Source organism: Hyperolius riggenbachi, chromosome 7 (assembly GCF_040937935.1).
Source record: "Hyperolius riggenbachi isolate aHypRig1 chromosome 7, aHypRig1.pri, whole genome shotgun sequence".
Taxonomy (NCBI): Eukaryota; Metazoa; Chordata; class Amphibia; order Anura; family Hyperoliidae; genus Hyperolius; species Hyperolius riggenbachi.
In genome coordinates, this window is record NC_090652.1 from 205865708 (window position 1) to 205878774 (window position 13067).

The 13067-nt window shown below is 42.6% G+C and overlaps 1 protein-coding gene across 2 annotated transcripts in view; it reads left to right on the forward strand.

The window, feature by feature from the left end:
• VPS8 (VPS8 subunit of CORVET complex) overlaps positions 1 to 13067 on the forward strand; it is a 457588-nt gene that overhangs the window by 277608 nt on the left and 166913 nt on the right. For both annotated transcript variants that reach the window (XM_068245033.1, XM_068245032.1), the window contains exon 41: positions 4021 to 4103. In XM_068245033.1, coding sequence (XP_068101134.1) covers positions 4021 to 4103 — 83 coding nt within the window. The remainder of the gene's footprint in view (positions 1 to 4020; positions 4104 to 13067) is intronic.

Below are 13067 nucleotides of genomic sequence, written 5' to 3' on the forward strand. Positions count from 1 at the left end.
ATACATGGTTTATTGGTCTGAGTGAGATCTCTAGGTCTTTCACAGCTCTCACTCATCAAAACTGGCAATGGTTTACTTTTTAACTTTATGAAAAAAAACTTTCTAGATTCATAATTTCAGATTGTTCTTAAGTGATAAAACAGGCAGAACATATTAACAACAAGGGCCATATGCAATTCGCTTTTTCACCTGAGTTTTCTCCTAAGAGATCATTTTTCATCTTCTATTTAAAATAATTTTCCAGCAATTTTCAACTAAAAAAATACCAAAATGTAAATGAAAAAGTAATTTCAAAATTAGTTTGAGTATTTTCTTGCTTTCTGGTGGCTTAAAGGGCATTTTATTGACAAGTTTAAAAATATCACCTAGGACAGTGGCTCCCGAACCATGTGCCGCGACACATACATGTGTCGCGGCTCTCTCGGAGGGGAGCAGCACAGTGGAGGGAGAGCTGTGGGCAGCGGCGGAGAAGGGGGCCATCTCCCCCCCCCTTCTCTCACCTTAGGGTGCTCTGCCTCCCTCGCTCTCCCCTCCGATACTAAGTGTGGCGGTGCTTGGCAGCGGGCGGGACTTACCTTCCGTGTCGCTCCAAGCGCCGGCCGGAAGTTCTGGTTCTGCAGCCGCTGCTCTGGTCTGGATCAGGCCAGAGTAGTGGCAAATCATCCCGCGCCGGCGACGAGACCAGACGGAGACACGGAAGGTAAGTTCCGCCCCTCTGCCAGCCACCGCACTTCGTTCCGGAGGAGAGAGCGAGGGAGGGAGAGCACCCTGAGGTGCCGCTCTCCTTCCCTCGCTCTCTCCTCCTGGGGCGGGGGGGCACCTGGCTACATATACTGGGCACTTATATCCCTGGCTACATATACTGGGGACATATACCGGGGACATATACACCTGCCTACATATACTGGGGACATATACCCCTGGCTACATATACTGGGCACATATATCCCTGGCTACATATACCGGGCACATATACCCCTGCCTACATATACTGGGCACATATACCCCTGGCTACATATACTGGGGACATATACCGGGGACATATACACCTGCCTACATATACTGGGGACATATACACCTGCCTACATATACTGGGGACATATACCCCTGGCTACATATACTGCACACATATATCCCTGGCTACATATACCGGGCACATATACCCCTGCCTACATATACTGGGCACATATATCCCTGGCTACATATACCGGGCACATATACCCCTGCCCTACATATACTGGGCACATATACCCCTGGCTACATATACTGGGGACATATACTCCTGACTACATATACTGGGCACATATACACTCTGGCTACATATACTGGGGACATATACCCCTGCCTACATATACTGGGCACATATACCCCTGGCTACATATACTGGGGACATATACCGGGGACATATACGCCTGCCTTCATATACTGGGAACATATACCCCTGGCTACATATACTGGGCACATATATCCCTGGCTACATATACTGGGCACATATACCCCTGCCTACATATACTGGGCACATATACTCCTGGCTACATATACTGGGCACATATTCCCCTGGCTACATATACTGGGCACATATACCCCTGGCTACATATACTGGGCACATATACCCCTGGCTACATATACTGGGCACATATATCCCTGGCTACAAATACTGGGGACAACTGGCTGTTTGTCATTATGTGCATTTACTGGTGAAAAGCTGTCTCTTATTATGTGCATTTACTGGTGAAAAGAGGTCTCTTATTATGTGCATTTACTGGTGAAAAGCTGTCTCTTATGTGCATTTACTGGGGAAACGCTGTCTCTCATTACGTGCATTTACTGGTGAAAGGCTGTCTGTCATTACCTGCATTTACTGGTGAAACGCTGTCTCTTATGTGCATTTAGTGGGGAAACGCTGTCTCTCATTGCATGCATTTAGTCTACGTGTCACGGAGATCTGAACGTTTGGTTTGATGTGTCACGACTCCAAAAAGGTTGGGAACCACTAACCTAGGAGAAAACTCAAGAGAAAAGTTAATTGCTTATGGGCCAAAATGTGACGCAGAAAAATACCAAGGGACAAAATACCGTTAGCCACAGCTGCTTGTCTGTTGTTGACTTTAATTATTTTTTTACACTTGATTTGTAGTTTCACAGTACAATACTCTACTGCTAGTTTCAGACAGTATAACTTCTGAATTGTGCAGTTTGCTTAAAAACAAGAAGAGAATCGAGAGCCCAATATGGTGCAGTATTGTTAGGTAAAATGAAGAGTTCAATACAATTTTATGTGTATATACTCACAAACACGGGTTACCCATAGGCAACCACTTTAAATGCAGGTGGGGAGCATTAGGACCTGACCCCACTCAGGTTAAGAAGTCGCTCTCTGTAGATAGTAGATGGGGATGCACCCCTCCACCCAGGGTGGACTAGAAGATCAGCAAAAGCTCGGTATACAGAGGCGCCAGAGTAGAGTAAAACGTTTTAAAAACCGTTTAAAAGCAGAGGGGGATGTTAGGGTGGACTTACCTCCCTCTTACAAAAAAGAAAACTCACTCGAGTCTCGATAAAACAGAATTAACAAATAATTTATTCAACTCCACAAATGCAACGCGTTTCGCGGGCGTGACCCCGCTTCCTCAGGCAAAAATGGGAGCACAACTCAGTGGGTCAAGCAGTAGGTTTGAGCGCCTCTGTCTACTGCTTGACCCACTGAGTTGTGCTCCCATTTTTGCCTGAGGAAGCGGGGTCACGCCCGCGAAACGCGTTGCATTTGTGGAGTTGAATACATTATTTGTTAATTCTGTTTTATCGAGACTCGAGTGAGTTTTCTTTTTTGTAAGAGGGAGGTAAGTCCACCCTAACATCCCCCTCTGCTTTTAAACGGTTTTTAAAACGTTTTACTCTACTCTGGTGCCTCTGTATACCGAGCTTTTGCTGAATTGTGCAGTTGCCTTCATAACTAATTTTTCATTTTCATCACTCAATATCTTAATCATTTTCTACTGCTGTGTGTATCATAAGTACATTTGACATAATTCTGAACTTCTCTCCATTTCTGATGGTCTATATACACTATAATCAATGGCTGTTATCTTAAAGAAATGTGCACCAGAACTATATTCTCCTCCAGTGTTTTGCCATTGGCTCTAATGGTAATAAAGGGAACCTAAAGTGAGAGGAATAGGGAGGCTTCCATCCTTGTTCCATTATAATCAATGCCAATTCCTTGGCTGTTAAGGCTCATACACACGCCGTACTAAAGGCAACGACGAGTCCGTCGTCACCTCCCACTGGGCGGGTTTTCAGCAGACAGTACAGCGTGTGTACAGTGTCGGCGGACTGATAAGGCTGTTTCTGAACGATCCGCCGGGCAGATCGTTCAGAAGCAGCCTTATCAGTCCGCCGACAGACTGTACACACACTGTACTGTCTGCTGAAAACCCGCCCAGCGGGAGGTGACGACGGACCCGTTGTTGCCTTTAGTACAGCGTGTGTACGAGCCTTTATGCTGAAGTTTTGGCTTTAGTTGTTTTTGAGTCACAAATTTGAAACAAGCAGGCAGCCAATGGAGTCAGACCAGAGTCAAAGCATCTGATCTGTATACTCATTCTAGGCCAATGACTGAAAGTATTAGAGGTAGAGAATCAGCACACAAAACTGGCAACTGACATTTTTTTTTATTAGAGAATGAAGATAGCAGCCTTCACATTCATGTCACTTCAGGCTCCCTTTATATGCCACAATTGCAGCTTTGTAGGGGAGAATACTTTTGTCAAATTTAGATCTTTGGCATTATTTCTTGTAGTTTAAGCAATCTCCATAATCTAGTCACTGGGTTACTTTACAGTGTGATTAGATGGTCAGGAAAAGACAAATGTTTTCAAACATACGTAAGGTATATGACATACAGTGAAGAGGATATGATTAAAATCCCTTATCCTTTACTTATCTTTAAATGTTTTGCTCATGCATGCATTCTGATCCTTAAATGATGTAAACCACTGCTATTTCTGTTTGGCAATACAGCTTTAAAAGGTCTGACAATGGATGTCCTCAACAGCATGGCGGCCTATATCTCTCTTCCATCCATACTCCAAAGCATATTGCAGGTGAGTGCTGCTACCTGTCCTGTAATAACAGGCTGTACATAATCATGCATGCTTTGCTGCATAAAGCGGTACTCCAAGAAATAGTAATTGCGTTGCAAATGGTTATAACCTACCTCTTCTGGATTTTTATTGCTCAAATGTGTGAACCCTAGATTAGTTTTCATTACTGTCCCTCATTTCCTATCCTTAAAACTACTAGTTTTCATATTAAAACATTTAAATCTCTCAACATCCCATGGACACTGGGAAACAACTGAGGGGACATTTTTCACAGAGGACACAGACTGTAAATAACCACCCACTGGAACTAGGCTTTAAAGCATAACTGAACTCTTGAACAGGACACAACTAAACCTAACCCTATTCTCATTCAGAACCCTCACTCTACCAATGCCTAACCATAACCACCGTTTGACCTCAAAGAGATACTTAAGCCATCATTAAAAAAAATAATTTTGACTTACCTGGGGCTTCTACCAGCCGCCTGCAGCCATCCCATGCCCTCGTAGTCACTCACGGATCCTCCCGTCCCCCCACCGCCAGTTAGTTTCGTGCGCAGGCCTGGCCACGCGTAGCCTTCTTTGCGTTTCCATCCCCAATAGAGTCCTGTGCAGGATGCTATTGTGGATAGGAACGCAAAGAAGGCTACGCGTGGCCAGGCCTGTCGGGCCACTTGGCGAAAACGAAAGTAGCTGGCGGCGGGGGACCGTAGGATCCGACTGCGAGGGCACGGGACGGTTGCAGGGGGCCGGTAGAAGCCCCAGGTAAGTAAAAATTATTTTTTAATGATGGCTTAAGTATCCCTTTAAGCCACACCAAGGATAACCTTAAACCTTCCCCACGCCTAACCTTAAAAACACTCTCCATGCCTAACCTTAACACCTCCCCCCCCCCCCCCCCCAGGATATTATAAGTTTTCTTAGTGTAAGACGCTCCTGTATATGTCTGTTCTTGTTGTGACTTATCTACTCCGCTCTTACTTATGTGTGTTGGTTTTTTTTTAAACTGTTATCTGTATTGTGCTGTAAGCAATTTTTATGTCTCTTTAATAAAAACCTTTGAAACTAACCCCCCCTTCCCCCACGCCTAACCTTAAAATGAACCCTCCACACACACACCTAACCTTAATCCCCTCACACACCCGCGCCTAACCTTAGAATACATCCCCCTCATGCCTAACCTTAACACTCCCCCCCCCCCCCCACACACACACACACACAAATGCCTTACCTTATCCACCATTATCTTTCCCCCCTCTACCCCCGCCACTGCTACAAATCTGCAGCAAAAAAAAAATTATTGGCACCTATAGTGGCACCCTAAGTTCATTAGGGGGTATCTTACAGAGACAGTAAGTGGGGGACGTCTACTCAGTTCTCAGTGACAGTAAGTAGAGGTGTCTTTATGGTTTACTGTGGCAGTAAGTGGGGTGTCTCCGTTGTTCACAGTGGCAGTAAGGGGGGGGGGGGTCTCCCAGGGCACAGAGGCATTAAGTGAGAGGAATATCTCCCTAACTGGAATATGAGCTCTAAAGTTAAAAAGAAAAAAAAATTGCTTCTCATTCCAATGGTTTTTTCAATGTGGTGATGTGGTTATGTAACTAGTTACTGCACAGCATGCATTATATCTACACCCTGCAAGACTTCATCTGAAGTCTCAGGGACACAGATATTTTCCTGCCACTGGGCGCACTCCCCGCTCACAGTTGCACTTGCTCCCACGCACATTGCCATCGCTGCCCATTATTACGGAGATCAGTGAATGGGAAGTGCATTCGTAAGTGTTCGCTGGCATCAATGAGATGCCTGTGGTCATTGATAAAAACAAAAGTAACACATACACTCCTTACTTTGTGTACTGTTCAGTACACAGAGGAATAAATGGGGGGGCATCTAGTGGTCAAATAGTAAATTACACCCTAACACATTACATTACACACTAATACATAAACTTCCCATTAAAATTAACCCCTTACCTCCCCCACTCTCCCATAGTTACCAAAATAGAACATTGGCATATATTTAAAAAAAAAAAAGACATAAAAAATACATAAATAGTTACCTTAGGGACTGAACTTTTTATTATGTATGTTATGAGGGTATATTACTGTTATTTTTGCAAATAAGGGCGTGTAATTAGTGATGGATACAAAACGGAAAAAATACACCTTTATTTCCAAATAAAATATTGTTGCCGTACATTGTACTAGGGACATATTTTAAATTTTAAATGTTGTAATAACCGAGACAGATGGGCAAATAAAATGTGTGGGTTTTATCCACAGTAGAACGTTTTATTTTAATACTATAGATGCTGAAAACTGAGAAATAAAGAATTTTTTCAATTTGTTTTCTTATTTTTCGTGTTAAAATGCATTTACAATAATATAATGTACCACTCCCAAGAAACTAATTGGTGGCAAAAAAATAAAATAAGATACAGATTTTTTTTCATTGTGATAAGTAGTGATTAAGTTATTGGTGAATGAAAGGAAGGAGTGCTAAAAGATGAAAATTGCTTTTGTCATTAAGGGGGAAAACCCTTAGTGGCTAAATCACGTATGAGAGGTCTCGGAAGAAAGCTGCTGCTTTCTGTGCTGCATACAGGTTCCAGGGCAGTTATGTCTCTTGCAGTAAAACCATTCCCACATTGGAGTGTGGGATCAACCATCTGCAGTGTTTTTACAAGTATTTTCATTCATGAGAAATCTGTAAGGATGTTATCAATAGCTGTTTTTTTTTTTTTTTTTTTTTTTTTTTTAACTAGTCCAGTTTTTTAACTGCCTACTCATTTGTGCTTCCAAGTGCTTCTTATTCCTTTGTTCACTTCTTCCTGGCCTTTTCAACAAACAGGAACTCTGTAGTTCACACTGGTAAAAACAGTGGCCATGTCTGCTGTTAAGATGCATATTTCGCAAACATTATTGTATGTAGCAGTTGCACAATATTGTGTGAGAGGGGTTAAACCACATACCAGTTCTAGCCAAAATCTCATCTGCTGCCTGCTCATCTTTGGCGCACTCTACCGCAGAATGCAGCTGTTCCTGAGAGTCTCTGAAATCTGGGCCACCATTTCATGTATATTTCATGAAATCTGCTTGGCAGTATCATGTGGTCATGGTCAGGGAGACATTAACACATTTGCTGCACAAAATGCTAGCTGTAGTTAACAGTACTATTAGAATAAAAAATTGAGATTGAAAGACTATTTCCAGTTTTCCATCTGATCCCAAGAGTTGTGGCAATAAGCTGACTGTTTTTAATATCAATGCCTTTCATTTTTATAGGACATCTGAAGTGAAAGGAATATGGAGGCTGCCATATTTCTTTCCTTCCCTGCTGATCTCTTTGCTAAACAAGCATGCAGCTAATGTAGTCAGACTAAAGAGACACTGAAGCAAAAAAATTATGATATAATGAATTGGTTGTGTAATACGGATAATTACTAGAATTTTAGTAGCAAAGAAAATATTCTAATATTTTTATTTTCAGTTATATAGTGTCTTTTATAACATTGCATCATTCTCTAATATTTGCGGTTTAGACACTACACTCAGCATTCTAAATGGGTTCAAAAGTTCACTAGCCTGCTCTGGAAAATCTTCCCTGCAGAGGGAAAAAAAGATACTGTCTTTTAAAGCTTATTATCTCAAGTGTCTGGCAGAGTTCTCTGCGACTTTGAAAGTCGTTGAGCTCAATGGCTAATTTGCATAGATAACAACTGGAGTTTCTTAGTTCTTCTTTTACTGGAAACAATATTAAGGCTCGTACACACGCCATACTAAAGGCAACGACAGGTCCGTCGTCACCTCCTTCAGCAGACAGTACAGCGTGTGTACAGTCTGTCGGCGGACTGATAAGGCTGTTTCTGAACGATCCGCCGGGCGGTGTCTCTGCTGCTAATGCTTTTTTTCTTAGCTGTACTACACATACAAATCATTAGATCATAATTTTTTACGGTTCAGTTTCTCTTTAAGTCATAAACATCTGATCTGCATGCTTGTTCTGGGTCAATGGCTAAAAGTGAGACAGAAAATTAGCAGGACAGCCATGCTACTAAAGAAATAAACATGGCGGCCTCTCACTTTTTGGTTCCCCTTAATAATGGAAATTGTGATAAACTGATATTTCCTGATACTTTTCTACTGATTTAAGCCTCATACAGACACTTTTTTACTTTAACCAGAACTAATCATAGGAGATTAATTCTGATGAGTTTGGGAACGATTGCTATGCCGACCCACTGCTATGCTATCGGATGCTCAGAATGTTCTGTTCCATGAAGTGAGGACAAGCAGGAGAAACTCAACTTTGGGAAATACAATAGAAACATAATAGCTGTTGAATGAACATGATCCATTGTGGTAGATAACTAATGTCATTATCAATGACATTGTGGGATACCTATATTTATGTATTTATTTTTCCTGAGATATTCACAAATTATTTTAGCGATGAAATTATGGCATGTGTACTTAGTTTAACACCTGGCAGACTGCACAAGTAAGCAATGTACCATATAAGAGATTCTATTGTTAAAAACTTTGCCCAAGATTACTTTCAATAAATTATATTTTTTTATTACATTTTTTGTCACTATTTGAGGTAAGTGCTTTATACCATTTAATTAGTTTTTTAGGTTTTTTTTTTGTTTTTTTTGAGTCCCGTACTTCCCTCCCTAAAGTCTGCATGACTCCTTATAGGGTAGTTCTTATCTTGGGCAGTTTTTGGCATACATATGAAATCACCCCCGGGAGACTTGGGCGCAGGATACAGCCAGTATATGGCTTATCCTGCTACTGCACAAGTCCCGGCTGCGTTAATTACTATTCCCCCTCTAGGTCCACGTGGATAGTGGGGAATGATGTGATTCGGTTTCCAGCTATTGCTGGAAGCTGAATTACAGTGTTTTAAAATTAACTTCAGCTCCGTCTTCTGATGGCACCAAAGTTACTCACAGAGCGCCACTATAATTCCTATTACGGTCTATGGTGGCGCCGGCTGCACCCAAATTTCCTGCGCTGTTATTACAGCGCTCGAGTTGCTGGCCATTTTAAGGAGATACTTCTGGCCCACACTATACTTTTTTCTGCAGAGCAACTGAAATATTGGAGGGTCCATATATTCCATCAGGTGGCTGGACCCACCATATGCAAGCGATTCACCACTGTTGCCTTTCTGCAACCTGGGTTTGTGAGTGCCGTTTTATTATCTTTCATCGCCATATATCACTGACATACTTTACCATAAAGAGCTCCCGGTTCCTGCGTTATTTCTCCTTTCTGGAAGATCTGCAGATATGCCAAACACCCTCTGTTGTTAAAAACATTACTATGAAAGAAATGCCTCCATTTTAGAAACCTAGTACTTACTGTTGACATTAATTGGCTAGTACAGGTATTCCCCGGTTAACGAACGAGATAGGGACTGTAGGCTCGTTCTTAACCTGAATCCGTCCTTAAAGGGACACTCAAGCCATGGAATAGGTAAGCGTCTTCTGAGGCTCTGCACAGAGCCTCAGAAGATGCTCATTTGAGCGAAACGTGCGTCAGGCCCTCCATCGCTCCTACTTCACCCCACTGGCATATAGGATCGGGTAGGAACTGTTTTATTGAAACAAAGTGTATTACTTGTACAACCTGGATTATTAAAGCTGATTTTTATAAGGAATGCAAGTGCCAACTTGTTTGCTTCTACTGAATACCTTATCTTTGCATGTGTCAGAGTAGTGCAACTAAATATTTTGAATTAAAAAAATGTTTGGTTTGGGTCCGCTTTAAATGTAGTTTTTGAGGTGTGTAATATATGCAGTCATTTTAAATGTAGATATCTATCATTTACTGATATAATTAAATCGGGTATACTTCCCAGTATGTCAAATCATTCATTTTCTGAAAGTAGGCCTAAACCTTCAACCCAAGCCCTGTGTGCATTTTCTAATCTAGGAATGGAATCAGGGGACAATGTAGTATATAAAGCTGAAATAGGTCCAAGGACACAGTGCTCGGTTCAGCCTTTAGACAAATAGGCAAGACAAATAAGATTTATATTGCGCTTTTCTCCTGGCGGACTCAAAGCGCCAGAGCTGCAGCCACTAGGGCACACTCTATAGGCAGTAGTAGTATTAGGAGACTTGCCTAAGGTCTCCTACTGAATAGGTGCTGGCTTACTGAACAGGCAGAGCCGAGATTCGAACCCTGGTCTCCTGTGTCAGAGGCAGAGCCCTTAACCATTACACCATCCAGCCACCACCACTTTAAAGGTACTCAAAATACTGAGACAAACAAAGCCAGTTAAAGGACAACTATCAATAAAAACAACTTTTACTTAAAAAAAAAATGCTGTATGTAGGGCACATATTACTACAAGTACCAGGAACAATTTATTTTATTCACAACTCTCAAATCATCCCAACATTTCCAGATACAAATGGCCCTGCAGGACTGGACCACTTTCCAGCACGGAGGGGGGGTGCTATCAACTGCTCAGTGTATAGCCTAGTAATCACCTTGCTGAGAGAATCTTATTCAGGTTTTGGTAAGGGATTAAGTGTGTCTTTGTCTTCACTTCTCTGACTCACAAAGCCGTTATCAGTGTGTCTTTTTCAAGTGAGTCTCCCCCTCCGAGCACAGAGCATCCAGAGCCTTGTAAGTTACAGGACATGCAGCAGATTAGCCATAAGTGTAATGCTAGGTACACACTATGAGATTTTCTGACAGATTTACTGTCGATGATTTCCAACACGTTCAATCTGATTTCCGAGCGATTTCTGTTCACTTTTATCAGAAATCGATTGGAAACCGCTCAGAAATTGATCGGAAATCAGATCGAACATGTTGGAAATAATTGATCTAACAGCAAATCTGTCAGAAAATAGTGTGTACTAGGCATAATGCCTAATACACACGATGAGATTTTCAATCAGATTTCTTGCTCAATTATTTCCAACATGTCCGATCTGATTTCTGATCGATTTTCTGATCATCTCTATGGAAAATCGATCGGACATGTTGAAAATAATAGATCTAGCAAGAAATCTTCCAGAAAATCTATTATTGTGTATTAGGCATAATATCACAAGCAAGCAGCTAGTCATTAGTGGTGTATACATATCTCCCCAACTGCAAGAAGTAATAGAGCAATATTTCAGCAACAGGCTACCTGTCCCCTCTTTTGATCAGCTTGTCTACCTTCTCTTTGGACTCTACTGCATGCAATAAGGTGAACACAGTGAAGGGAATTTGTGAGCTTGTTTGGATTTGTTTTGCTCCAAAACTTTATTTCTTTCCCTCAACAGTAAAAATGTGTGAAAAATTGTGATTATCGGGGCATGAAATGAGGAGCTGATAGCAACCAACCTGTGCAAGAAATGGCCCAAGGGGAGTTGTGTGAAGAAATAAATTTGCCCTAGCATGTGTACCCTAATATAGAGTATTAAAAAAAATGTTTTATTGATAGTTGTCCTTTAACCCTCTAAGTGTTATGATTCTTTCCCGACTTTAGGGTCTAAAAGCGGTGCAATTTTTTTTTCATGCTTTTAGACCCTAAAACCGGGGGAAAAAAATCATGCTGCTAGGGAGATCTGCAGCAGCCCCAGCACTCACCTCTCTGGGATCCAGCACTGCAATTCTCCCTCCATCCTACGGTCGGCACTGTACCCCTGTAGTGAGATCGCTGTCTGTTGTCATGACGACAGAATGCGATCTCACCAGAGGGATGCAGTGCCTCCGTGGAGAGGAAGAAGGTCGGTAGACGTCGGGATCCTCCGGGAGGTGAGTGAAAACGCCCGCTGCATACATTGCTCTGCATATACCTCCGGCGGCTACCACCAGTCCAGCTCAGGGTTACCGCTCCTGGCTTGTTTTTTTCCACCCCGAGCTGGACTCGTGATTACCACTAAGGAGGTTAAGAAGTCCTTGTACACTGTACACAGTGGCTGGATAGTGTACTGGTTAAAGGGAACCTAAACTGAGAAAGATATCTATTTTTTTCCAGTAACACTCCAGGACAGGTATACATTGAGACTTGGCTCCTCCCAGGAACAGGAAATATCCTTCAGGATATTTCCTGGTCCAGGAACCAGGTCTCTCTATGTGCTCGCTGTCCCGGAGAGCCTGGGTGGCTAGGGAAGGTGTTGGCACACAGTGGATCCTGCTACCTACAGAGGATCTGCTGGAGCTGGGAGTTACCTGTGGGTTTGCCGTTCTGGTTGCAGCGCCCAGCCCGGATTTTTCACCCTGTTGGTCGGCCTGGAGGTGAGAAGGCAGCGCTTCAGGAAGGGCCGCACCGAAAACGCACTACGCGGAGGCAGCGGCAGGGAAGTTGGCGTCCGGATGATGCGCATGGCGGAGGCGTAATGCGGAAGTCTTCCGGCCGCGACCTCGGAGAGTACTTCTGAGTCGCGTGACGTCACTTCCGCATCGCCGGGTGAAGAGGTGCGGCCGCCCGGAGTCCCAGTTGGTCTGAATCTCTGCGTCTCGCAGCACAGAAGGATGTCTGAGATAGAGCAGGAGCCAGGAAAGGTAAGATTGCTCTGCTGGGACCCGGGCAGCGGTGGTGACTCTTGTGGGAGCATTCAACCGTGCGCAGCATGGAAAGTTTGGCTGCATGATGCCTATATTACAAAGGGTGCATTACAAGCATAGGCTGTGGCTATGCAATGATGTATTACCTATTAAGCATTATTTTTATTTTTGCATATATAGGCTTATATTGACTTTGAAGTGCATATTGTGTTAATGAGAAACTTCTGAAAAAGTTTGAGTTATGCAGACTTATGTTATTAATCAGTATATTGCATATAACTTTTGCTTAGTCATATTGGTATATGTTAAAACATATAGATAAATGTCGCTTTACTACACATGGTATTTTTGTAGGACACAAAATTAGCTTTATGTTTTTTATGTGTATTTCAGGGCACTTCTACAAATGTACCTGACCCTGCAAAGACCACTAAACGGTG